At 38.4% G+C, this 25,725-nt stretch overlaps 1 protein-coding gene across 1 annotated transcript; it reads right to left on the bottom strand.

Annotated features, from left to right (window-relative positions):
• cdk1 (cyclin dependent kinase 1) lies at positions 1–25,156 on the bottom strand. The gene is made up of 8 exons (XM_062058888.1): positions 25,000–25,156; positions 24,522–24,564; positions 17,348–17,504; positions 9,674–9,797; positions 6,802–6,972; positions 2,092–2,255; positions 1,867–2,008; positions 1–242 (listed from the first exon to the last, which is right to left on the bottom strand). The coding sequence occupies exons 2-8, from the start codon at positions 24,556–24,558 to the stop codon at positions 126–128; spliced, it is 912 nt and encodes a 303-aa protein (XP_061914872.1). The 5' UTR covers positions 24,559–24,564; positions 25,000–25,156; the 3' UTR covers positions 1–125.
• Positions 25,157–25,725: the final 569 nt, after the last annotated feature.

Consider the following 25,725-nt stretch of genomic DNA (forward strand, 5'->3'; position numbering starts at 1 on the left):
TTGACAGACACAAATAGGAAGTTTATTGAAAGGACAGTCTCACATATTGATCACTAATACACAAAAGTATTTACATGATTGGCATATATTGTGGGTATGCATAGTAACTAAGTCATCCAAGAGTTTTAAGTTAGGCTGATCTTGGCGGCAGGTAAGGTGGATTTGTTCAAGTCATCAAAATAAGGGTGCATCATGGCTTCACGTGCAGAGATCCTTTTAGAGGGATTGTAGACCAACATTTTCTGTAAAAAAAAGAAAACTTTACACATCTACTGTGTACAATATAAATATTAAAGCAAGCATCTACTCAGTGACCTAGTGGTTAGAGTGTCCGCCCTGAGATCGGTAGGTTGTGAGTTCAAACCCCGGCTGAGTCATACCAAAGACTGTAAAAATGGGACCCATTACCTCCCTGCTTGGCACTCAGCATCAAGGGTTGGAATTGGGGGTTAAATCACCAAAAATGGTTCCCGGGCGCATCCACCGCTGCTACCTAGTGCTTCCCTCACCTCCCGGGGGTGAACAAGGGGATGGGTCAAATGCGGAGGACAAATTTCACCACACCTAGTGCGTGTGTGACAATCATCTGTACTTTAACTATCTAGGGGTTTGACCATACATCATATTAATCAAAACAATAGATTTTATTGGCTTCGCAACAAGACCATATTTGAACTTTACTTTTGTGTGTCGCGTTCTAATAAAAACCTAACACAAATGACCCCTGGTTCACAGTCTGGACATGCATGCTTTTATGGACGTTAAGTCAGTGAGGAACCACAACCTTCGTCTACTACTCAGGTTGTTAGCTTCCTTTTTAGACAGAAAACAATGATAATTAAAGAGAGAAGGGGACTGTCATCGCAGCTGGAACTAACGGATGTGTTACACTCATTTTTATTTAAAATGTTGGAGATGAGTTGGACTTTGCATAAGTTGAAACAACAATAGGAACTTGGAAATCACTCTATGTTGCACAAAGACCTCTGAGTGCTGAACTGGAAAGGTCAGACTTGAGAGTAAAATATATGTATGTGAGTAAGGCTAATGCTCTCTTGTCCAGTATGTAGTCAGAAGAAAAGAAAATTAAAACATGTTGGGTAAAACATTCCTCAACTTCTCCATATTTACATGGATTAATCTCCGCTGTGTGGAGGTTGTTTTGGCGCGGAAGCTGAATTCTATTTCAGAGTGGTGCAGACTGACAGTGCTGTGGTCGGGTTATAGTCACAAGTCTGGCCAAGTCTGCTACTCGGTTGGACATTTGAAAAATCTTTGAGGCCAAGAAAATATTTTTTTCAATGAAGGCCCATTTATTAGGATAGATCCGGTTACAATAATCCTACTTCCAGCTTGATATGCGGATTTCAATGCTTTTAATTGTTGTTCTCACCACTGTATATCAAAGAAATGTCTCTTTAAAATGTTCTGTGCTTCGTCTCATAATGCCGTTTTAAATTGCACATGTTCACAACAGCGATAGTCTCCTGGCATATTAAGATCACAAGTTTTGTGCTCCTTCGAAGGAGAATAAATGCTAATTATTCAGTCCAATTGTCTTAGAACTGCTGTCACGGTCTACTTTTCTTTTACCGGCAAACGTGGAACATGGCATTTTCATGTAATATACACTCAGACAGCCTGCAAAGCGTCAATACGCGAGCGGCTACATAAACACAAGTGAACGCAGCAGTAACTCCTTGAGTGATGCAGTTACAGGCAGTCAGTGTAGCGTTGATACGGGGACCACCAATAGGCTGTCTATTGATCAAATATTGCCATCTTCTAAACATTTTCCCATCATGATGCTTGCAGATTAAGGACTTGAATTCTAAAAATAGATTGGAAGTTGTTTTGCTTTCTTACTGCCAACAGGTCCAGGCCATTCTCATCCAGATTTTTCACCATTGATGAAAGGTTGCCAGGTTTCCATTTTGGGAAAGTGCTTTTGTAGTCGGGTAGGCTTTCTACTTCAGGCCAAATGTCATTGCCTGGGGTGCCTAGCGTCCTGCGAAACAAATAATTCACATTTTTAATGGCCTTACATTCTATTTTAATAGTATGTGGAAAAAAACCAAAACTAAACACTACCTGAAAATTCTAAACAGCTGGTCTATTTCAGAGTCCCCATGGAACAGTGGCTTCTTGGTGGCAAGCTCAGCAAAGATGGTGCCAGTACTCCAAACATCAATCGGAGTTGAATATCGGGGCGAACCTAGGAGAACCTCTGGGGCTCGGTACCAAAGAGTTACAACCTGAAAACATATACATATTGCTGAACCGACCCAGTATTCATGTAAGAGGATGTGTGTTTAGAATGGTCGTGATGGTATACTGTATATGTCAAGACAACACTGCAACATCTCCACACAACCTGAAGCTCCTTTTTTTAAACACACATGGCGTTTTTGTACACTACCCTGATAAGTTACTGTATTCTTAGGTTGAAAACGCTCACCCTGACTACTCCAAAAACACTTCATGCCTTTGTGGACAAAACTATCTTTCTGGCTATGAAACCTTTGTCCAAATGACATTTGGATTGTCCAAGTGGACAGCTGCACATACAAGTCAAGCTTAAATGTGTCAATTTCATAGCATAAATTTATTTGTTAGTTGGCATCCATCTGTCCATGGTGATGAAAGTGTCTTGAAGACGTAAAAGTCATGTATAGGATATATTACAGTGTTCATAGTTTTTCTGTTCTCCCTGTATATAAACAACCTGCCATCTGTATGAGGATGTTAATATCCAAATGTATGCAGATGACGCAGTTATTTATTCTTGGGGAAAAGACGCTGAAATGGTTGCCAAAAAACTTATAGCAGCCACGGAGAAGGTAGTAAGATGGCGACATGTCTCTTGTCTCACATTAAACATTTAGAAAACGGCAACAATGTACTTTGTAAACAAATATAATTGTATAACATGTTGGTCTAGACAAGTAAAGCCACCTAAAGGCCATTGGAAACCTTGCACACCAATTACTCAAAATCCCCGACCGAAAACCACAGCAACACCACCATTCTTTTGTCCTTAAAAAATATAGAATGTAAAATTTTGACGACATTCAAACATTTGCATCAATACAAATGACCCTTAAAATCTTAAATAACACTGCACCAGCACCACTTAAGCATTTTGTGTAGTTCAGGTCTGCTGGGAAAACTCAAAACACATGAGCCTCCACCAGGGGGCAGGGTAGCATACCCAGATGTAAAACCTTTAGCCCAATCAGCCTTCTCATATAAAGCGATAAGGGAATGGAACCACCTCACAACAGATTTGAAAAGTCAAACGGACTATTCTCTATTCACAGTAGAACTTAAAAAGTGGTTTTGGACCAATCAAAACTGCTCACACGGACACTTAGGTGGGCACTATGTTTGACCCACATGACAACTTAGGCCATGTCCACACGAACACGGAGTGTTTCAAAAACACACATTTGGGGTTAAAACGATCTCCATCCACACAAGTGTAGTTTCAAAACTGTCTATGTCTACACACAAACGCATACACCTGCTGTCATGCACATTTTGTCCAATCAGAAGCCTGAAAAAAGCAGCAATAGCTGACTTGGTGCAGCATTACACCTCCTTTGATGTTTATTTTGATATACTTCAGACATACAATGACATGTACATTATCTTTATCGATATATCGCGGGTTTGTCTCTGTGCGATATAGAAAATGACTATATCGTGATATTCGAGTATACGCTCTCACGCAGTTGCTTTTAGCTGCGGGCATTACACTCCTTCTTGTCTCTCCTTCTCACAGAGACGTAAAACAAGCACACCTTCTTACATACCGTCACATACGTATACGCCCCCGCGGAGTAGCGGCATGGTAACATTAGCTGTGGTGCTAACGGAGCGGAGCGAGTGGTAATACGAGAGAAAGAAGGTGCGAATCTGGTAACAAATGAAGGAAGAATTAATTACCAAAAAAAACAGCACGGGTCCATCGTGTGGCGGTGGTTTGGCTTCAAGCGGGAATATGTCGAACATACAACCGTAATGTCAAGTATGTGGCAAAAACATACAAAAAGTAGCAGCTCTACTAATGTAGCATCATTTGAAAAGTCACCTGCTAGAGAATGAAGAGTGCTTGAAACTCTGCATGTCAACATCTTCGTTTGGTGCCACACCAACAAAATGCCAAAGCAACCATTTCCACATGAACACCGTATGAAAAAAATAGTCAACAACAGAAGGAGATAACGTCCGCAGGAACCTACCACATAGTGAAGGACATACACTATTTGATTTCCTATTATGCAGCTCATTTTTATTTGACAGTTATTGAAATATCTTGTGTGACATCATGCACAAAAGTGCACTTTATTTGTTTTAAACTATTGTATTGGCGTTCTGTACAAAAAGTGCACTTTAATTTAGTGTGGTTTTGATATGTCATCTTAGTGACATCAAGCACAAAAGTGCACTAATAGCTTGTTTTAAAATGTTTCTGACAATCTTGCACTTTCTGTTTTGGAAATGACATGAATTTTTGTGCCACTGCATAATAACTGTTTAATAAATACAGTTTTGGTAAATTGACTTAGTTGTGATTTCCCTCTGCATGAAAGTTTAAAATGAGCATATATTAATGCAGTATGAACAAGAATGTTTTAATGTAGACACATCGAATCATCATACTGGTGTGACTATATGCATCAAGTGTTCATTCAAGGCTAAGGCAAAATATCCACATATATATCATGTATCGTGACATGGCCTAAAAATATCGAGATATTAATAAAAGGCCATATCGCCCAGCCCTACAATGAAATGTATATTGTCTTTAACATCAGTACACACTACATGGAGGATGCTACATCATATTATTTTGTAGTAGTTTGGTCGCTTTTTACGCACGAGCACGGTCGCGCTCAGCTCCATCTACAAAAATGGAAACAAGACACGTAAGTTAACTTCATGAGATAATGTTGCACCTTTCTTATGACACAGAGCAAAAGTCTTGCTTGTCAAAGTTGTCCCATCAGGTGGAAGTTTGACAGTGATCATATCCAAAACAGCTGGCTGGCGCTAATGACAGTCAACTGTATTGGAGTGTTGCAAAGCCCATTTTGATGTGTCCTTTTTATTAATATTGAGTGAAAATAGAAGCATGATTACGTTCAAACGTACATTAAGTCATTTTATAGTGTGTTTAAAAGCAGCAAGGCAGTGTTGTTGAGCTTGGAAATGAAAGCGCACAACCGTGACGTCACCACAAGTCTCCGTTTGTGCCGTGTACACGCATACGCTAAGCGGAGAGTTTTGGATCTCTACACTTTGGCCAGCGTTTGCAGAAGTCTGCGTATTTAAGGACAAAAGTATGCGTCTGCGTGTGGACAAGAGGCCTAAACGCAGAGATAAGTATGCGATTATTAAGTATCTGTGTTCGTGTGGACATGGCCTTAATGTGTATCATATTATCTAGTATCTGTACCGTAAAGTTCAAATTTGAATGACAATAAAAAGGAAGTCTAAGTCTATTAATTTCTTGAGAATGCTTTATTATGAGCTATAAAACATATCTATTCATAATTAGTGTTGACAAATTGAATGTATGGTTAATGTTTACAAATGATGACAGATGTGAATGAGAGGATGTATGGTCTATAGCTGCGTTTCCATTACCCTTAGAAATGTGCAAAACCTAAATATCGAAATAAAAAACTGGTAATGGAAAAAAAAACTCAAATATCGAGAAAACACGGGGTGGTTTTTGAGACGTTTCAATATTGAAATGTTTTGCAAAACATGATAGAAACACTTTTTTTGCATTTACAGTTCACTTAAACACCGCTACAACAGGGCGCCAATGCAGGACAACTAGGGCAGACGGGTTGTTTAAGCCTCGCTTTTGATCGGTCGGCCAGGGGGAGCGAGGCGGCATCGCCACAACGGGTCGTCCGTCTCGCGGGTCCTTTCCTGGGTATAAAGGCCGACCCGCAGGCTTGGAGAGACCCACATGTTGGAACAATGTCAAGGGGGCTGTAAGGACGCAGTCTTTGAGCGATCACCCGCTGCCTTTGTCTTCTATTGACATCACGGCAACAGCAGTGGCTGCAATGCCTTCCTCAAAGTGGAGTCTTGCGGGATGATTATACGAGAAATACGGCTAATGACAAAAAACACCCTTTGATGCAAACACCTACAAGTCGCAAATATACTTTGTCGAAATTTTAAAAATATTGCTTTTATTTTGTGAAAAACTGCAATGGAAACGCAGCTATTGTCAGTGAGAAGGCATTTTTTGACTGTTCTTTTTGATTACATACTATTGTATATTTCTATTGTTGTAGTTTGATTGCATGTTATTGCAAATATTATTCATGTAACCGGGGTTCTGCAGATGGAATCTAGCTGTTTAGCTAAAATGGTAAATGGGTTATACTTGCATAGCGCTTTTCTACCTTCAAGGTACTCAAAGCGCTTTGACACTATTTCCACATTCACACACTGATGGCAGGAGCTGCCATGTAAGGCCCTAACCACGACTAATCAGGAGCAAGGGTGAAGTGTCTTGCTCAAGGACACAACGAACGTGACGAGGTTGGTAGAAGGTGGTGATAGAACCAGGAACCCTCAGGTTGCTGACACGGCCACTCACCCAACTGCACCACGCCATCTGGTGCAGAACATATCTGTCTTTGAGTTTAATGTGTCTGTGCATTGTCCCTTCAAATAAAGACTAAACTATCGAAAGTAAGTTTTCTCCTCCAAGTAAATCACTGACCTAAGCCAAGGAGTTTGAAGAAAACAAAAACAAAAACAGAATCTCACCTCATGAGTATAAACCCTGACTGGAACGCCAAAGGCCCGGGCCAGTCCAAAGTCTGCCAGTTTGATAACACCCTTGTTATCAATCAAAAGGTTCTGGGGCTTCAGGTCCCGGTGGAGTACTCGCCGACAATGACAGAAATATATGCCCTCTAAGATCTGGTAGAGGTAGCTCTAAAGAGATAAAACATGATGAGATGAGAATGACGTGACCTGAAAATGTAAAACAACTAGCAAGTTATACTAACAATGCTATGGGACTTGGACCATACTGGACGCTCTTTGATTCATGGTGGAATGCAACAAGAAGTGTAACCAGTGTACCCACTAGAGGTAGGAATCTTTAAGCACAAGCGATTCAATTACAATTTAAGAGTAAATCAATTATTTATGCATCTATAATTACTATATTGTATATTATTAATATACTGGGTTGTAGGGCTGCAATATTAATCGAAATCAAGCTTTTAATTAGTAAGTAGAGGCTGAGTTTTTCCTCTCCGCTGTCACTGGCATTTGAGTGACAGCAATGTTCGCCAATAAGAATTGTTAATCGCGTTGTTTGTCTCTCCCGCCAAACCGTGAGAAAGACGTCTCACTCTGGGCATTGCTCTCAGCACCCAAAGGCGTTCATTTAACAGTAGAATTAACTGAACACAGTGAGCCCTCTTTACGGTCATCTTTGTTTCAGTAGGAAAAGAGCGAGACCGCTCACTTACACAGACACACAGAAAGCACAAACAGACAGCCTCCCTACCTGCAAATCGCCAGTAAAAAATACCGCAAATCGAGAAAAAATTAGGAGGAAAAAAACATGATTACTAAGCCAAATGTTCCGTTATATTATTACAGCTTCAAATTGGATAAGAGATACATAGCCATCAACACAGACAAACCAGCGAGAATGCCGTGATCACGTGGCTGGCATAAAACAAAAAAACAACGTGCGACCTTGTTTTTTCAACTCGGGGGAAAAAAATGCCCTTTAAAATGCTCAATATTTATTCAAGTTAAATTTTTGCTTACAGAAATGAGAGCCCATTTTATTGCTTTGTTTATCTATTTACTATGACAAAGTTATTTACTTTCCAATTACAGTACAATGGTAACCAATTCCACAGTAATGAGAAATAAAAGTATAAATTGTTTTAAATGGTTACTTGCGTTAATATTATTATTATTTAGACTTAGACAAACTTTAATGATCCACAAGGGAAATTGTTCCACACAGTAGCTCAATTACAAAGGATGGAAAGTGTAAGGATGGAAAGGACAATGCAGGTATAAAATAGACTAAAAATGTACCACTGTAGCAATATAAAATATAACATATATACGTGATATATGTACAGTATATGATATATACTGATATATTATATTGTATTATATGTTTATATCATATATACAATATATAACAATTACCATGTACAATATTACAGTATATGTAACAGCTGCAGCATAAAATAGAGTAGATCCAGCAGAAAATAGACATTATAAACAAAGAGAAGTAGCTAACATAGAAGGTGTCAGGTAATAGACAGATATCATGATTATATGATTACTTTACAATATAATCACTGTATACTTTTTTTATCGGTTATTTCTTCGTAATAAATGGATGGATGGATTTGTTTGAAACATTTTACATTTACACATGCCAGCATATCACAAAGGATACGGAAAGACTGGCATTTGTTTGATTACTCAATTCATTATTACAGGAGAGCTGCTTTCTGTAACAGCTCATTCTTCCTTGATCTTAGAGGTACCAGTGTGCTGCTACTGGCTTTTGCTGCTGTCCGTTGGAGTCACAGGAACACATTGTGACAGGAATAGGTGATAGAATAATCACCTACATAAATTAATAGCTGTCCTCACAATTATTGATATAAATGTAAATCATTAACTTCATTGGCCAAAAAGTGAATCTCGAGTCTTTGCCTCAATGTTTTTTTACATTGTTGAAATCGTTGTCAAAAATGTCTAAGACAAATCAATCATAATCATAACCATCATTTGTTGGCAAAGTCCGAGTGACCACCTCTGTGTGTCGTCAAAGCATCATATAGAAATGTGTGTAAGGCAGCTGTGGAGTTAGTGTGAAGCAGAGCAAATTTCCACGTCAACGCCAGTCTTAATACATCTCAACTTTGCTGTGAAAAAAGGCGTACGGCAGGTTTTTGTGCGTATGCCAGCATGTTACACAAGGGCCCTGGTGGTTTATTGGTGTTTCATTTAGGAAAAATTGTCTTGATGTGCTAAAAATGTTTCTGTTGTATAGATTGCGAATCTATATTGCAAAAAAGGTGGTACAGATTATGGATGTGTGCTGTTTGTTTCAAAACATTGCAAAACCCCACATGTTGGAGAGCCTGATACCATGAATGTTGGAGGGACGTTAGTGTCTTCATGGTAAAGCCGCTTAGTCCACGCAAAATCCTTAATTGAATAGAGCGGTCTGCACCTTGTACTTGTAAAAACGTGTACACCCAAATCAAAATTAGTACACACAATTGTTTCCTTTGCACACACTATTTAGCATGTGTTATTTGGACCTCAGTAGATCAAGCCTTAAGTGTATTAACGCACATACGACTATAAGTGTTAAACAGTCAATGCAATTTTTTATTCTTATAGCCTGACCTGTGTTTACTTCCATACCTGACGGTTTCGGCTACAACTGTTGCCTTCCTTAGAGGTTGTCACGCCACAGCAACATCACGTGACAACCTCTGAAGAAGGCAACAGTTGTAGCCGAAACCGTCAGGTACAGAAGTAAACACACAGGTCTGGCTATAAAACTAACAAATTGCTAATTTTTTTTGAAGAGCTAATGAACCTCTTTGGTGTTACAGTCAATTCATTGAAAACGTACCTTGACCAACATAGGCTCCATGTACTGGCCAGATGGAATGGAGTCCAGATATTTTTTCAGGTCCATGGACAGAAACTCAAAAATGAGATAGAGGCGAGACTCCTGCATCAGGACATCCAGCAGTCTAAAAAATAAAACAAATTGGATATTAACAGAGTGCTTGGGTAAATTTTTCTCACATACAGGACATTGCTCTTTGCTCTATGTATTTTTTTTCTAAATTGGAAACCGCCAATTTATAATAGAGTATTAAAAGTCAAACCTGTGTTAGCGGCCACAAAAAGTAGTGTTATAAACCTAAAACATTTTTTTTAACTCTGTATAGCGGCCACTATTATCAAAACTTGCTGCATTGATGCGTGATGTTGATAGACTGAGTTTTACCACTAAAATCCAGAGTGAATTTGCGTTGCAGCTGTGCTACTTCTGCTTGCTGCTGACAAAACTCACCCACTGCGTATGGACAGCAGTAGTGACATCATCAACAACCTTTCACGTTGAAAATGCATACCTTTGCGCAAAACAATTGTTTTGTGGGATAAATTCAACAAAAAACAAACAGAAGACCCAACAAGAGATAAAGAAAGAGGTGAACTATTTTGGATTTGTAATTTCCCCTCCTGATTTTTTGCTTTTAATATGGGCAATTACAATGCATCCGGAAAGTATTAACATCACTTCACTTTTTACACATTTTGTCAGTCTTAATCCAAAATGGAATAAATTAATTTTTGTCTTCAAAATTCTGCAGACAATATAAGGCTGGATGATATAGCGAATAAAACGATCATGATAATTTTTTTCATATAATTCGATCTCAATTAAAATTATGTTTTTTAATTGAAGTGGGATTGTCCCTTTTGATCGAGGTTATTTGCGAACAGCTGACAACTGTCATTTTGTCTATGATTTTGTTTTATAGATGTGCAACCTTACAGGTAACCCACACTACGGTCTGTACCTTGGTTTTAGGGCCAGGGTTAGGGTTAACCCCTCCTTCTCAAATGTCCTTTGTTATTTTGCTTGTCATCACAAACTTAATTATGCAGAAAACAAAGCATCAGTGGTGCACTGAACAATACTAGATTTTTATTTCAAGTGAACATTTATTAAACAACTATTTCAATATATAAATAATTGCTTCTCACCTGTGGTTTGGCAAACAGCAGGCGTTTAGCCAGATTTTGGCGTTTTAAAAAAAAACCTCAAATACCGTATCTTAAAAAAAATGAAAATACATTGAAGTGCAGTTTGAATTTGAGGTACTGTAAAAGAATGTGTATCAACATATAAAACAAGTTTGATGATTATTTCAGGAACAAAATGTTTTAATCCACAAACAAAAAATGATTTGAACAGAAAGTGTCTGCAGTGTCAAATTCTCCATTCTAAAATCCCAAAGAAGAATAAATTCCAGTAATTGACAATTTTGTGTGACAAACACAAGTTAGACTCCAACGTTGTGGAGCCCATTTGGAGGATATATTGGAAAGAACATAACTTTTATACAGAACAAGATAATTGAAACTTCAGGAAATTATCATACACAGATTGAAGGTTGAGTAAATTAACCCAAAGGATAGAGCTCCTGAATGTTAACAGACATGGGCAGATTGATATATAATTTATTGATATATATTGACAGTAACGATACTAAAAATAGTATCAATATATGAATAATACTAGTATTTTTTTAATAAAAAAAAGTAATACATTTTTTGCATTAAAGATGTTGCTTTGCAAATAATTTGTGAGTTTGTGGTTAAAAAAACATTTTGTTCCATAAATACATACCCCATTCATCTAAATGAATCATTCTGTCGGTTTCAGTCACAAAATTTTTTAGTCACTACAGTAATTACAACTTGTGTTCACATCCACAGGAACCACATGGGTTAGCCTACTCTATACAGTATTTATAACCTTACTAGTAGGGATGTCCGATAATGACTTTTTGCCGATATTCCGATATTGTCCAACTCTTAATTACCGATACGATATCAACCGATACCGATATATACAGTCGTGGAATTAACACATTATTATGCCTAATTTGGACAACCAGGTATCGTGAAGATGAGGACCTTTTTAAAAAAAATTATAAAATAAGATAAATAAATTAAAAACCATTTTCTTGAATAAAAAAGAAAGTAAAACAATATAAAAACAGTTACATAGAAACTAGTAATTAATGAAAATGAGTAAAATTAACTGTTAAAGGTTAGTACTATTAGTGGACCAGCAACCTGTACAATCATGTGTGCTTACGGACTGTATCCCTTGCAGACTGTATTGATATATATTTATATATAATGTAGGAACCGGAAATATTAATGACAGAAAGAAACAACCCTTTTGTGTGAATGAGTGTGAACGAGTGTAAATGGGGGAGGGAGGTTTTTTGGGTTGGTGCACTAATTGTAAGTGTATCTTGTGTTTTTTATGTTGATTTAATAAAAAAAATTAAATAAAAATAAATTTAAAAAACAATACAGATAATAAAAAAACGATACCGATAATTTCCGATATTACATTTTAAAGCATTTATCAGCCGATAATATCGGCAGGTCGATATTATCGGACATCTCTACTTACTAGTGTTCACTTCACAGCCACAAATGGTTCATCTAGTTATTTACATTATTTACACATTACTTTGGTTCATTCACCGGTATACCGTACAACCCTAGTGCCTACAGAACGGCGAGGGGTGCGGTCGTGTTCCAGGGTTGTGCCTGTTGGTACAAGGGTTTCCCCTTAATGTAATTCAATGTTGCGGACTGACAGTGCATTTTTATTACCACCACACCTTGAAAATACATTTTCTTTTAACTTGAAAACAACTTAAAGTCATCTATTGTAACCACAAAAAGAAACACACAATGTCCGATGCTATTTTATTACCAATCGTATAATAACAAATGGCACAATTCCAACAGGTTTTACCTCCCGTGTACACACTTTCGTCTCCGTGAGTCTGCAATTCCCTGCCGGACACACAACAAAACTTCCTCATTCGCCGCCAATCTCCTTTAAGGCAGTGGTCCCCAACCACCGGGCCGTGGATCGATTGGTACCGGGCCTCACAAGAAATAAAAAAATAAAAATATAAAAAATTAATTTTTTTTTTTTTTTAATTACCGTATTTTTCGGACTATAAGTCGCAGTTTTTTTCATAGTGCGACTTATACTCAGGAGCGACTTATGTGTGAAATTATTAACACATTACCGTAAAATATCAAATAATATTATTTAGCTCATTCACGTAAGAGACTAGATGTATAAGATTTCATGGGATTTAGTGATTAGGAGTGGCAGATTGTTTGGTAAACGTATAGCATGTTCTATATGTTAGAACTTCTTCTTCTACGGTAAGCAGCCGACCCCGTAGAAGAAGAAGCGTGCGGTGCATGCTGGGATATATGACTGCGCGAGGCGTGCTGTTTTGATTTCTATTTGTTTGTTTATGTAAAGACCCCAAAATGGCTCCTATTAAGAGACACGCTTACGACGCAGAGTTTAAACTTAAGACGATCAGTCACGCAGTAGAACACGGGAATAGAGCAACAGCGACACTGACTTGATTAATGACGACTTTGACGAGACGGACCATGTCGGATGCCGTATTCGCCCAACTGTTTAATTCGGACACTGAAGAAGAAGAATTCGAGTGATTCGTGGATGAGGAATAACTTCATAAAGTGAGCTTTACATGTTTATTTTGTGTGACATAAACGTTTGAGCAACGATAAGTTATTGATATATTATTATTGCTCTGCACTATTTCGAGTGTTACTATATTGTGATTGCACTAACGTTTGATTTACCGTAACAGTATCACTGTTTTTTACGTGTTTATTGAATCAGGGAAAAGTTCCCCTCCACTATGTGATATAACTGTTGCACTACTGTTATACCTTGCTGTTGTTAAAAGATAAACAAAACACCACGTCAATGACTTTACCTCAGGGAAAATAATAAAACAGCTGTTTATTCATTTTGGGAGTGAACAGAGTTGTCAGAACGCTGGTTTGTAATCTATTAATAAAGTTTGACTGACCTATCTGACTGTTTTGTTGACATTCCCTTTAGCGCAGCTCTATCTAATGGTTGCATAGGTGCGCCTTATAATCCGGTGCGCCTTATATATGAACAAAGTTTTGAAATATGCAATTCATTGAAGGTGCGCCTTATAGTGCGGAAAATACGGTAATTGTTCATGTTTTTCCAGTCAGTATAGATTGGTGTCTTATCGCATTGTGTTGTGCATTACAAACTCAAACGTGTTTCGTGCTAGAAGCTAGCTTATCTCTCGCCGTAATTAGCTTTTAGGACTAACACCGTAGCACGCCGATGTGTTCCTACGCTAGAGAAAGAGTTCCTCAGTGTTTGCTCTTACAATAACAAAGTCACCACAGTTTGGTTATTAGACAGGTTACATGAAGTATTGATGACGGTTTTTGAATGCATTTTTAAAGTAATTTAGTAGTAGAATTGATGGCTCCCATTAGCTGCATTGCTAGCTACCCAGAAAATGTTTTGTATGCGCGTTGTACGGTCCGTTAAAATTTTGTTTAGATTATTATATTTTCATGATTGTAAGAAGCCATAATCGAAATCGAAATCAAAATTTGATTACCGTATTTTTCGTATTATAAATTGCAGTTTTTTTCATAGTTTGGCCTGGGGTGCGATTTATACTCTGGAGCGACTTATGTGTGAAACTATTAACACATTACCGTAAAATATCAAATAATATTATTTATCTCATTCACGTAAGAGACTAGGCGTATATCAGCAATCGTCACACACACGTCAACCAATAGAAAATTGTCGGGGGCGGGTCATGGCAGAAGTGCATTGTGAAAAAAAAGATGCTACCTGCTACTACTTCCGTACCTATGAAAATTGATCATTTCAACATCGGCTGTAACTTATAAAAACTGAGAAGGGCTGACCAAAAATGGCACCGAAAAGGAAAACATATACTGCCGGTTACAAGCTGGAAGTAGTGAAATATGCAGCAGAAAACGGCAATCGAGCAGCAGAAAGAAAGTTAGGTAAACGTATAGAATGTTCTATAGATATAGTTATTTGAATGACTCTTACCATAATATGTTACGTTAACATACCAGGCACGTTCTCAGTTGGTTATTTATGCGTCATATAACGTACACTTATTCAGCCTGTTGTTCACTATTCTTTATTTATTTTAAATTGCCTTTCAAATGTCTATTCTTGGTGTTGGATTTTATCAAATAAATTTCCCCAAAAAATGCGACTTATACTCTAGTGTGACTTATATATGATTTTTTCCTTCTTTATTATGTATTTTGGGCCGGTGCGATTTATACTCCGGAGCGATTTATAATCCGAAAAATACGGTAATTGTCCAGCCCTACTATCAGTCCTTGCCTACAATTGTATTAGGGATGTCCCGATCCGATATTTGGATCGGATCGGCCGCCGATATTTGCCAAAAAATGCGTATCGGCAAGGCATGGGAAAATGCCGATCCAGATCCAGTTTTTAAAAAAAACTCTGGTCCGTGTTTTCCAACGCACCGATTTAAATAATACATTCCGTGACTGCGTGGGTTCCCTCCGGGTACTCCGGCTTCCTCCCACCTCCAAAGCCATGCACCTGGGGATAGGTTGATTGGCAACACTAAATTGGCCCTAGTGTGTGAATGTGAGTGTGAATGTTGTCTGTCTGTTTGTGTTGGCCCTGCGATGAGGTGGTGACTTGTCCAGGGTGTACCCCGCCTTCCGCCCGATTGTAGCTGAGATAGGCTCCAGCGCCCCCCCGCGACCCTGAAGGGAATAAGCGGTAGAAAATGGATGGATGGATTCCACTTTTCTGCTGCTCCCTAATTTCCGTTCCACATTTTTCAGCACACCTTCAACACATCCACAGGTCTGTGGATTTTCACGCAGTTGCTTTTCGCTGCTGGCATTACACGACAGGCTCTACTCACTCTTTTCTGTCTCCCTCTCACAGACAGCAAGCGCACCTTACACACGTCACTTACGTATACGCACTCCCCGAGCAGAGAGGTAGCAGCATGGCTAACGTTAGCTGTGATGCTAGCGCAGCCGTGCGAGCAACGTTCCCTCTTAGATGCGCGCCTGTGCAATTGCGCACTGCTCAAGCGTCCTCTGCGTTTGAGCACGCACAAAAGCAAATTAAAAAAATGAGCGCATAACAATTTTCGACACACGGACATGACAGAGAAAACAGTTTTCGTCATCATTGTTCAATTATTGTAACGTCTGTCGAGACGCTTATCTCCATTCGGTGCCACACGCCCACACCATCAAAATGCCGAGGCAAAAATTCCACATCAACACCGTATGAAAAAATTAGTGATTTTTTTAGTTGTGATTTCCTTCTCTGCATGAAAGTTTAAAAGTAGCATATATTAATGCAGTATGAAGAAGAATGTTTTAATGTAGACATGCAAGCCTTGAAAGAAAATTTTGAAAATCAAGACTACATTTTCTGCAAATGGGTGCATTTCTACCCTATATTTTAACTTTAGATTTATTCTCATATCAAATTCTTTTAGCTGTCTTTTTGACATTTACATCCGGCGCCCCCCTCCACACCCCGGATTATAAATAATTCAATGTGATTATCTTGTGTGATGACTGTATTATGATGATAGTATATATCTAATAGTATATATCTGTATCATGAATCAATTTAAGTGGACCCCGACTTAAACAAGTTGAAAAACTTATTCGGGTGTTACCATTTAGTGGTCAATTGTACGGAATATGTACTTCACTGTGCAACCTACTAATAAAAGTCTCAATCAATGAATCAAAACACATAGAAACATCATACTGCTGTGATTATATGCATCAAGTGTTCATTCAAGGCTAAGGCAAAATATCGAGATATATATCGTGTATCGCAATATGGCCTTAAAATATCGCAATATTAAAAAAAGGCCATATCGCCCAGCCCTAGTTCAATGATGCCATTTCTGTTTGTCATGTATAATTTTGTCTATTTTGTGTTTATCCTTGAATAAACAGGTCCGTTTCTTGTTACCAACCATTGTGTGTTATTCAAACTCCCCTAATTCAGCTGGCTAGTTGTTATCAAGAGTACTAAAACCCTTTTCAACATGATTCTGACAACTAAGTAGGCTAAATAACTTTAAACTTTAATACATGCTTGGATAGGCCAGTATCGGTATCGGAAGTGCAAAAACAATATCGGTATCGAATCGGAAGTGCAAAAACCTGGATCGGGACATCCCTAAATTGTATGAACATTGTTAATGCATCTTGACAGCAAATGTTATGCTTTATAATGCCAGTTAAGGCCCTAAATTTAGAAAAATAAATGTAACGCTGTTCTTAAGCAGAGGCTCAGGTAAAATTAATGCAGGCTACTTTACACAGCTACTGCATCTTTGTTGGACTCTTGATACTGCCCCCTCTTTTTTTTTTTTTACCCCCGGGGCTTTCCAGAAAACATATAAGGGCTTGACACCAAGTAGCCACCCTTTTCCATCTCCTTGTGTACCGCTATAAATAATTAAAACGGAAAAAAAAACAAGTTAGAAAAGAAAAAGGGATTTAAAAACAATAAAATTGATTTCATAGGTCCCTATATAAAGTCAAGTGAGTGGTTATGTGCAGTGTAGCATCATTTTCTCACCGTACAACATTTGGATGCTTCAGCTCCTGCAGCAGGGAGACTTCTCTCACTGCAGTGCTGGGAACTCCTTCTTCTTCACTCTCCAGACGGATCTTCTTCATTGCGACAATCTGACCAGTAGCCTTGTGCCTCGCCTTGAACACCACCCCATAGGTGCCTGCAAGGTTGCCACTATCAAATACTAGCATAAGAAACAGTTGTCATATTTGATGGGATGTGGGAATAAATAAGGAAACGCGGAGTGAGCGCTGAACAATTTTGGAAAATAATTAAATTGCAATTGCAATTTAATGTTAATATTTTTTAAAGGCCCTCTTCTCTTGTATTTTCCAATAAACGCATGCAATAAATCAACCTGTATTACAATAAACAATATAAGATTATAATATATATTAGTGCTGAGACGATTTTTCAACTACATATTTACAGCATCCAATAAATACGTCGTCATCAAAGACGTAAATTTATCGACGTCATGTTCCTTGCGCCAAAAAACGATGGCTGCGCATGGAAAAAAATGCTATAGTAGAGTTCCAATCGATTGTCCAACACTCATTATTTGCCAGTTTCTGTGGAGAAGTTTGTGATCGCCAAATGCTAATCATTGCCTTTCAATGCTGATCACACAAATATATTACTTGTGGCTTATATCTTGAAGCGTGGTCTTTTTGTAGACAGACGAGGCTACTGCTAGCAGCTACTGCGGTTTGTGGATGTCCATACCCAGTGCGGAGCGGCCCCTCTAAATTAATGCCCTAAATGAATAATCATCACCTCCATTGCAGCAAATAAAATAAATGTATTTGAAGTAACATTATCAATGAAGGGCGAGGCTAATCATGTTACACAAAAAAACGGATGTGCAGGAGCAGACAAAGAAGAAATAAGTGCTTAGTAGAGTTTAAGAAGTGTAGATGAAAGTGTATTACAGCAGAAAATAAGCGGTTGTTAACAGAATAAAACAAGTAAATTAATTAGTTACATAGAGGATAATATGTGCTGCCAGGCGTACACAGAAGGTGAGGGCGAACCCATCCATATATTGGTAGTGTCGATACCAATGGTAGTATCATGATCTATACTAGAGTGATAAGCTCAATATTTTCACTTTCACAAAATCTATTTTGTGTTTTTTGCTAATGTTACAAATTCAGGGATGAAGTTTGTACAAACAATTGTATGGAATAAAATATAATAAAATAGTTTAAATATTGTTTTGATATTGCTACACTGTCAATTAGAGGATGAAATGTTTGGGCATTATACAAGTCAATTATAACTCAATTACTGGTATGTAGGCATCTTTAATTATTACATTGTAAATTATTTAATTATTACATTGTATATTATAATTATATATGATAAATGGAGCCTATTTAATAATATGTATAAACAGATCCTTCTTTGGCTGCTGACGTAAGAGGTATTGTGTAATTTCCGCTTAGATATACAGTATATAAGGAAGACTAAATATGTGAGAACTGTAGCTTCCCACTAAATGATCAAATAAATACATGCCCCTACTTGGTGAGCGGGCATCCTTGTTTCAATATTCATGCCCTCTAAAACCACAAAATGTTCAGACAATTTTCCCCCAGTTGCCATAAATTTGCAGCTCAAAGAATTAGTGTCGTCTATTTACTCTTTCATATCTATGGCAGACAGACATGTTTTCGCACTCGCACCGTGTAAATATTCTTCTCTCTCCTGACTTTGTTAATTTACTTGCTGTTTTGCTCTTCTTAGCGGTTTACTTTCTGCTGTAATGTGGTTCCAGTTAGCCTTTTGTTGAAGTGGACAAAGCCTTTATTCTTTTCTTTTTTCACTACTTCACAATTAAGCTACCTTAGCGCCACAGTTCGCATAACTTGTCCTCTCCTCATCCCTTCCTGTTCCGCTAGATCTGCATTTTAGAGCCGTCGATATTACTTTATTAAACATGCATAAATAAACGATAATTGGACATTTGTCCATCAATTCAGAATTTCCTACATGCATCAGAGAATCTATAATTTGTCCCACGCCTACTGTTAATAACACTCACTTAGTGTTGGTGCTAGGAATTTTCAAAATGGGGTTGCAGGGACCCCCTCAAATCATAAAAATGGGGCCCCACAGTAAATTTTTGGGGTCCCACTTTTTTGTAACCGTTTTGAAAATAAATGATAAATGTATGCATCAGTGTTTCCCATAAACTGCCAAGATACCTGTGGCGGTGGGGGCGTGGCTATGGGTGTGGTCACCATGACATCATCGAGAATTTGCATAATTTACTACAATGATATGATTTTCTCTAAAAAGGCTCAAAAAATGTATACTTACTAATTAATAATAACAGTTTTGTTTTAAACGTCCATCCATCCATCCATTTTACAATATAATTACAACACTTTATGTACATATTTATATACAGATTTGAACAATAAGTTATTCACTGAAATATATTTATTAATTGTGGTTCTTACAAAAAATATATCTTATAAAATATAAAAGCTAAAATGTCTCTTAAAGCTCTGCCCCTTTAATTAGTGCATACTAAATAATTTAACTTTCGCCTACTACTACAACCATATTATTTACCAGCAACATAAAGTGAAACAGAGGCAGAGGTGTCCTGCCACAGTCAGTAACAAATTAACAGAAAACAGTATTGGTCAAATACAAATAAGGCAACGAGAGAAGTATCCTACACTTCTCTTTTGTAAAGTAAATCTGAACAGCCTATATGGGCATCTACATCAACTATATGATTTGCCTGAGAAGCTGGACAGGACAACAAAAAAAAAATCACATCTATTTGTGGCGGATGTAATTCTTTCGTGGCGGGCCGCCACAAATAAATGAATGTGTGGGAAACACTGATGCATTATCCTGTTATATCTCACATTCTATATTGTGTTTTGGAAAAGGTTGTCATAAATGTTACTTAATTCATTAAAAAAAGAATAGAAAAGGAAACTACATTTTATGCATTCAGTTATAAACATTCATTCACTTTCTTCTTTTCATCATGGATCTAAACTTTACCGCTGGTGGTATTTTTTTCTATATTTTGAGTTTTAGTCTTTGAATGACTTAAAATTTGGTACCATTTAGGTCACCTTTGTTCATTTGCAGCAATAGGCTGAGGTCCGGCGTGTAAAAAGATTTTTGCTTTGGTCATGAAATGATAATCGTGTGCCAGCGCATACATGCACATGACAAATTTAATTGATTATTCTCACCTGTATGTAGATCATCAGTCAATCAATCAATGTTCATTTATATAGCCCTAAATCACAAGTGTCTCAAAGGGTTGCACAAGCCACAACGACATCCTCGGTACAGAGCCCACATAAGGGCAAGGAAAAACTCACCCCAGTGGGACGTCGATGTGAATGACGTTTAAAAACCGCCACATCTACACTTTCATGGCAAATAATGCCAACAAACTTAGAATTTTGCAAGCTAGTTTCAATGTCATTTAATACAGTGGCACTCAATGCCTCTAGCATTTCATCTCTGGCTTTGTGATGGCCATGAGCTTTGTGTGCTCCTTTAAGAATGGCAATATGTGGGGTGAGTGATGTGTGTAAGTGAGTGGGCAAGTTAGGAGAGAGAGCGCTAGCATGTTCAGGAGTGTTAATAGCATGGTGGATGTTTGGTTGGCTTTGTGGAAAACATAAATAAAGAGCTGTAACAAATCGACGGTCCCGTCATTCCGACCAAAGAGCTGAAATGTAGGGACCCAAATTGGAGGGTGTTTATTGGTGCCTGGTGAGGCTGGATATTTGAAAATCAGTGCACCTGGTCGTAAAGGTGTTCTTTTTATTAGCCCGTTTACATGGCGTGCAAAACATCTTTGCATCTTCATAAGTGAGCCATTTGCTGAAAAGTGGCTCCTGAAGACACTTTTCATTGAACCTTCGCTTCTTGGGTTTATTGCTCACCATGGCGAAAACAATAACACGTGGGTCCTAATACCGAAAATGCAGTATTTGTGATCAATAAAACTTCCGGCGAATCAAAATTTAAGAAATTGTACCGAAAAGTGAATTACTTTGAAGTCGACCAATAAGTAATAATTAATCATTTGACCCGGCAAATATAAACAAAACACCGACGGAAGGCGAAAAATGGATACAAAAAATTAAAACAAACCTGCGTCCGGGGGACACACGGACTTCCAGAATTTCGCGTCCTTTCTGATTTCAATGTGTAAAAAGACACAAAAAGTGCGTTAACGCAAACACTGCTCGCCATAAATATATTAAAAGGGGTCATATTCTGGTTTTCCCTACATTCAAAACACACCCTTGTGGACTACATAAACAAGTAATGGTGGTGGGTTGGTCCAAACCTTGCACTCAGTTTTATAGACCATCTTTAAGTTGCTTTCTGACTGTCTCTTTAGGATGCGCCGCTTTATTTAATGAAGCCTTCCTCCAAACCAAGCCACCTTGAGTGCATCTCCGCCTGGAAGAAGGCAATATTGTTTCATAAGTATTTGTGCCATGCAGTTATGTTTTTATTTCAAATTTTCGGGACTTACCATATTTTCCGCACTATAAGGCGCACCTACAAAAAACCCCAAATTTTGTCAAAAGCTGACAGTGCGCCTTATAATCCGGTGCGCCTTATATATGGACAAATATTGAGCCACAACAAACTTCATTTTCATAAAGTTTAGGTCTCGCAACTACGGTAAACAGCCGCCATCTTTTTTTCCCCCGCCGCCCCCGTAGAAGAAGAAGCGTGCGGTGCATGCTGGGATATATGACGTTTCATTTCCATTTGTGTGTTTATGTAAAGACCCCAAAATGGCTTCTATTAAGTGTGTTGTCTGTCTAATTATAAATAATGCAGACGAGGCGTGTTGGCTAAGTTCTTAACGTTTACTCACACCGTGCTCATAACCACATTCTAACTGCCGGCATGGCGAGTCTTGGCGACATACAACAACGCTTCTCAGGGCTACCGCGCATGCTCGTCATTCCCGTTGCATGCTGGGTAGTGTAGTTGTTATATTCCCTAGCCTAGCTCATAGCATCACATTAAGAGACACGCTTACGCGCTTAATTCAATACTCGCCGTCATTCCGTTTGGATTGACAAAAGAACTCCAGCCGCTAGATATTGGTGTCCACAGGGCATTCGAAGCTAGACTGCTAACTGCGTGGGAACAGTGAATGACAGAAGGCAAACACACGTTCACCAAGACTAGGGTTGGGTATCGTTTGAATTTGAACGATTCCGATTCTTTGTTTCGATTCCAATTCCTGACTATTCTCGGTTCCGATTCTTCTTGTACCATGACGGGATCAATGTGTTTGACAGGTAGTCCCTGGAATGTGGTATTTATTTTGAGTTGAGAGATTTCACCATATCCCTGCAAACATAAACAAACATGTAATGTTGCTGTTACTGTTTAGCCCAGTATCAATTAGCTTAGCTCTAACGTTATTGCTTAACTAACCTAAATGTTGGAGATTCCACCTCTGAAAAGGGATGCAGTCTTTTGACTATGTGTGCAGTGACCTTTCTGTGGCACTCTTCCGTCTGTGACACCGACATATTCCCCATTGCCGCTACGGTGAACGGAGTACGCTGAGCACATCGCGGAGCCTGGCTAGCAGGTTGTAAATTGTCTATGAAAAAATATGCGGGCTAATTTGTTAGCTGCCTCGACGTTGGCGCAAAACACATTATTTATTGCATATATATTGTTTTACTTACCGGATTCGGACTGCAATGCAGTCACCGAGGTGCCAGGCTGGGCGTCGAAGCCAGAGGAAGAGGCACAGGAGGACGGTCTGCGCAGCGCGTCGAAGACGGGACACCCATTTATTTGTACACGGAGGTGCTTCATCATGTTTGACGTGCACCCTCCTAAGCACGAAACAGTCCTGTCGCACGTGTTACATTTCGCCGATATTTCATTTTTTTTAGTAAAATAAAGCCACACTTCGACTGCCGACGCCCGCTATCCATGCTTGACTGACTCGCTCGGCTATGCTAACACTTCCGGCGGTGGGCGCTTCTTCATTGGTATTTAGCGGCTTCTTATTCCGGTCGGCGGACTTATTCTTTTTTTACGGTCGGGAGAATCGGAAAAGTTAGTCCCGGTTCCAATCGATACCCAACCCTAACCAAGACAGGGAGACAGCGCCGGACGACATGCGGCACTATCTGCCAGTGGATTGTAAATGCCTGGGCTGATTCAGTCTGAATTGTGGTCCGAGCTTTCAGGAAGGCAGGAATTGTCACTGAACTGCTGGACAACAGCAGCGACACTGACTCGATTAATGACGACTTCGACGAGACGGAGCCGGCCATTTTGGATGCCGTATTCGCTTACTGTTTAATTCGGACACTGAAGAAGAAGAATTCGAGGGATTTGTGAATGAGGAATAACTTCATAAAGAGAGCTTTACATGTTTATTTTGTGTGTTGTGTGACATTAACGTTTGAGCAACGTTGAGTTATTGATATATTGTTATTGCTCTGCACTATTTGGAGTGTTACTATATTGTGATAGCACTAACGTTTGATTTACGTAACACGAGTAAATCAGCTGTTCATTCATTTTGGGAGTGAACAGAGTTGTCAGAACGCTGGTTTGTAATCTATTAATAAAGTTTGACTGACCTATCTGACTGTTTTGTTGACATAGGTGCGCCTTATATATGAACAAAGTTTTGAAATATGCCATTCATTGAAGGTGGGCCTTATAATGCGAAAAATACGGTATACGGATCTCCATCCATTTCATACCGCTTGTCCCTCTCTAGGCTGCAGGGGTTGTCTGGAGCCTATCCCAGCTACATTTGGGCAGAAGGCGGGGTATACCCTGGACAAGTCTCCAACTCATCTCAAAAAAGAAAAGTTGGTTTTGCATAATAGGACAACTTTAAAACATTTACGGTTCATAAATGTGATTGTTATCGGCTGACCTTATTCATGGATGATCGGAATCGGCAGCATAAAACCCTTTCCTACTTATAACTGTAGAAGACGATCTGTGATTTTTTCAAAGTTGTATCGAAATTATTCCTTAATATTCACATATTGTTGTTTAAAAAAATAAATAAATAGATTTTTAAAAAGAAAAATCAGCGTCACGGTCCTTACGCCAAGAACATAATCATCCTTTGTAATGTTGTGATGGTGCTGGTCAATGAAACATTCCAACAAACCTTCTCCGATCTTCTCTATTCTCAAGTAATCTTCCATTGCAGCCTGGGGACAAAAGCAACATTGCAGTCACTTATAATAGCAGTCACATATGATACTTAAATGTTCAAATAATGTAAAAAAATAAATAAAAATGAAGATATTATTTTGGTATAACAAACATGACAGCTGACATCTTGAATTCTTCACTTACACTAAGTTCAAACTTCAAATTGTATCATTATGGGCCTGCTGCAATGCAGCAGTTAATGGGTGCTCACATCTATTTATAATATACTTATTAAAATATGTTTCTGCTTTCAAATTATCATTATTATCATCGCAATCAGCATCCATTACAGTAGAAGTACACACTGTATTTACATACTGATGTAGTACATTTTTGTAACGTTACTACGACCTCAGCGTTTTTTACCAAAATACTACCGACATGGAAATTAATAGTTAATAATATTAAAAGCATAAATTGTCAAACATTACCTGCAAAGGTTGAGGTGGTCGATGAAAGTAGTTATTTGTTGTTGTAGTAGTAGTAGTTGTGGTAGAAGAAATATGTACTTCGTTCCTTTACGAGCATAAGTACTAAACCAGTGGCAAGCCGTTGGGAGAGTGTTGTCAAGCTCATGCGCGCGCAATACAGATTCAAAACAGACCAATTGGCGCAGGCGGTGTGTGTTCAAAGCAGCCTATCACGAAAGGGAAGCTTGTCACGTGGTCAGGCTCACGAGGTTTAAAACATGCAGGTTGTTTTGTACAGCTTAGTTTAATTTATTTTAAAGTTTTAAATGTAAATATATTTATATATACATAGACTATGGGGATTAAGAAAAACTGTACAAAAAGTCACATACAGGACATTGTCATGACAGTCGGTGTGATAGTCGGTGAGGCCAGCAGGTGGCATTGTCGTGTCAAAATGCATGCCGGACCGACAATTTAGTGTTGCGAGGAAGAATGTTTCATTTACATAAAATGTTTATGTTGAAAATAAAAACGACAATGAGACACATGATTGTGAGAATCGGAATACTCCTTTGTTCATTTGCTGCAATAGGCTGAGGTCATCAGAGAAGGTTTTAACATGTGTTTTCAAGTTCTTAATGAATGTTTTCCAGTTTCTTAGACTCAAACTAGTTTTAGGTATAATAATATTTTAACAACTGTGGATTGCGTTCGTCTTCAGAAGGGTCACATGACCAATGTGAC

Source organism: Entelurus aequoreus, linkage group LG09 (assembly GCF_033978785.1).
Source record: "Entelurus aequoreus isolate RoL-2023_Sb linkage group LG09, RoL_Eaeq_v1.1, whole genome shotgun sequence".
NCBI lineage: Eukaryota > Metazoa > Chordata > Actinopteri > Syngnathiformes > Syngnathidae > Entelurus > Entelurus aequoreus.

Excerpts from the sequence above, each read along its gene's own strand:
- cdk1 (XM_062058888.1), bottom strand. The coding sequence starts at position 24,558 with ATGGAAGATTACTTGAGAATAGAGAAGATCGGAGAAG. Across the intron at positions 17,505-24,521 it reads AATAGAGAAGATCGGAGAAG|GCACCTATGGGGTGGTGTTC; the intron begins GTTTGTTGGAAT and ends GCAACCTTGCAG. Across the intron at positions 9,798-17,347 it reads AAGCATCCAAATGTTGTACG|ACTGCTGGATGTCCTGATGC; the intron begins GTGAGAAAATGA and ends TTTATTTTTTAG.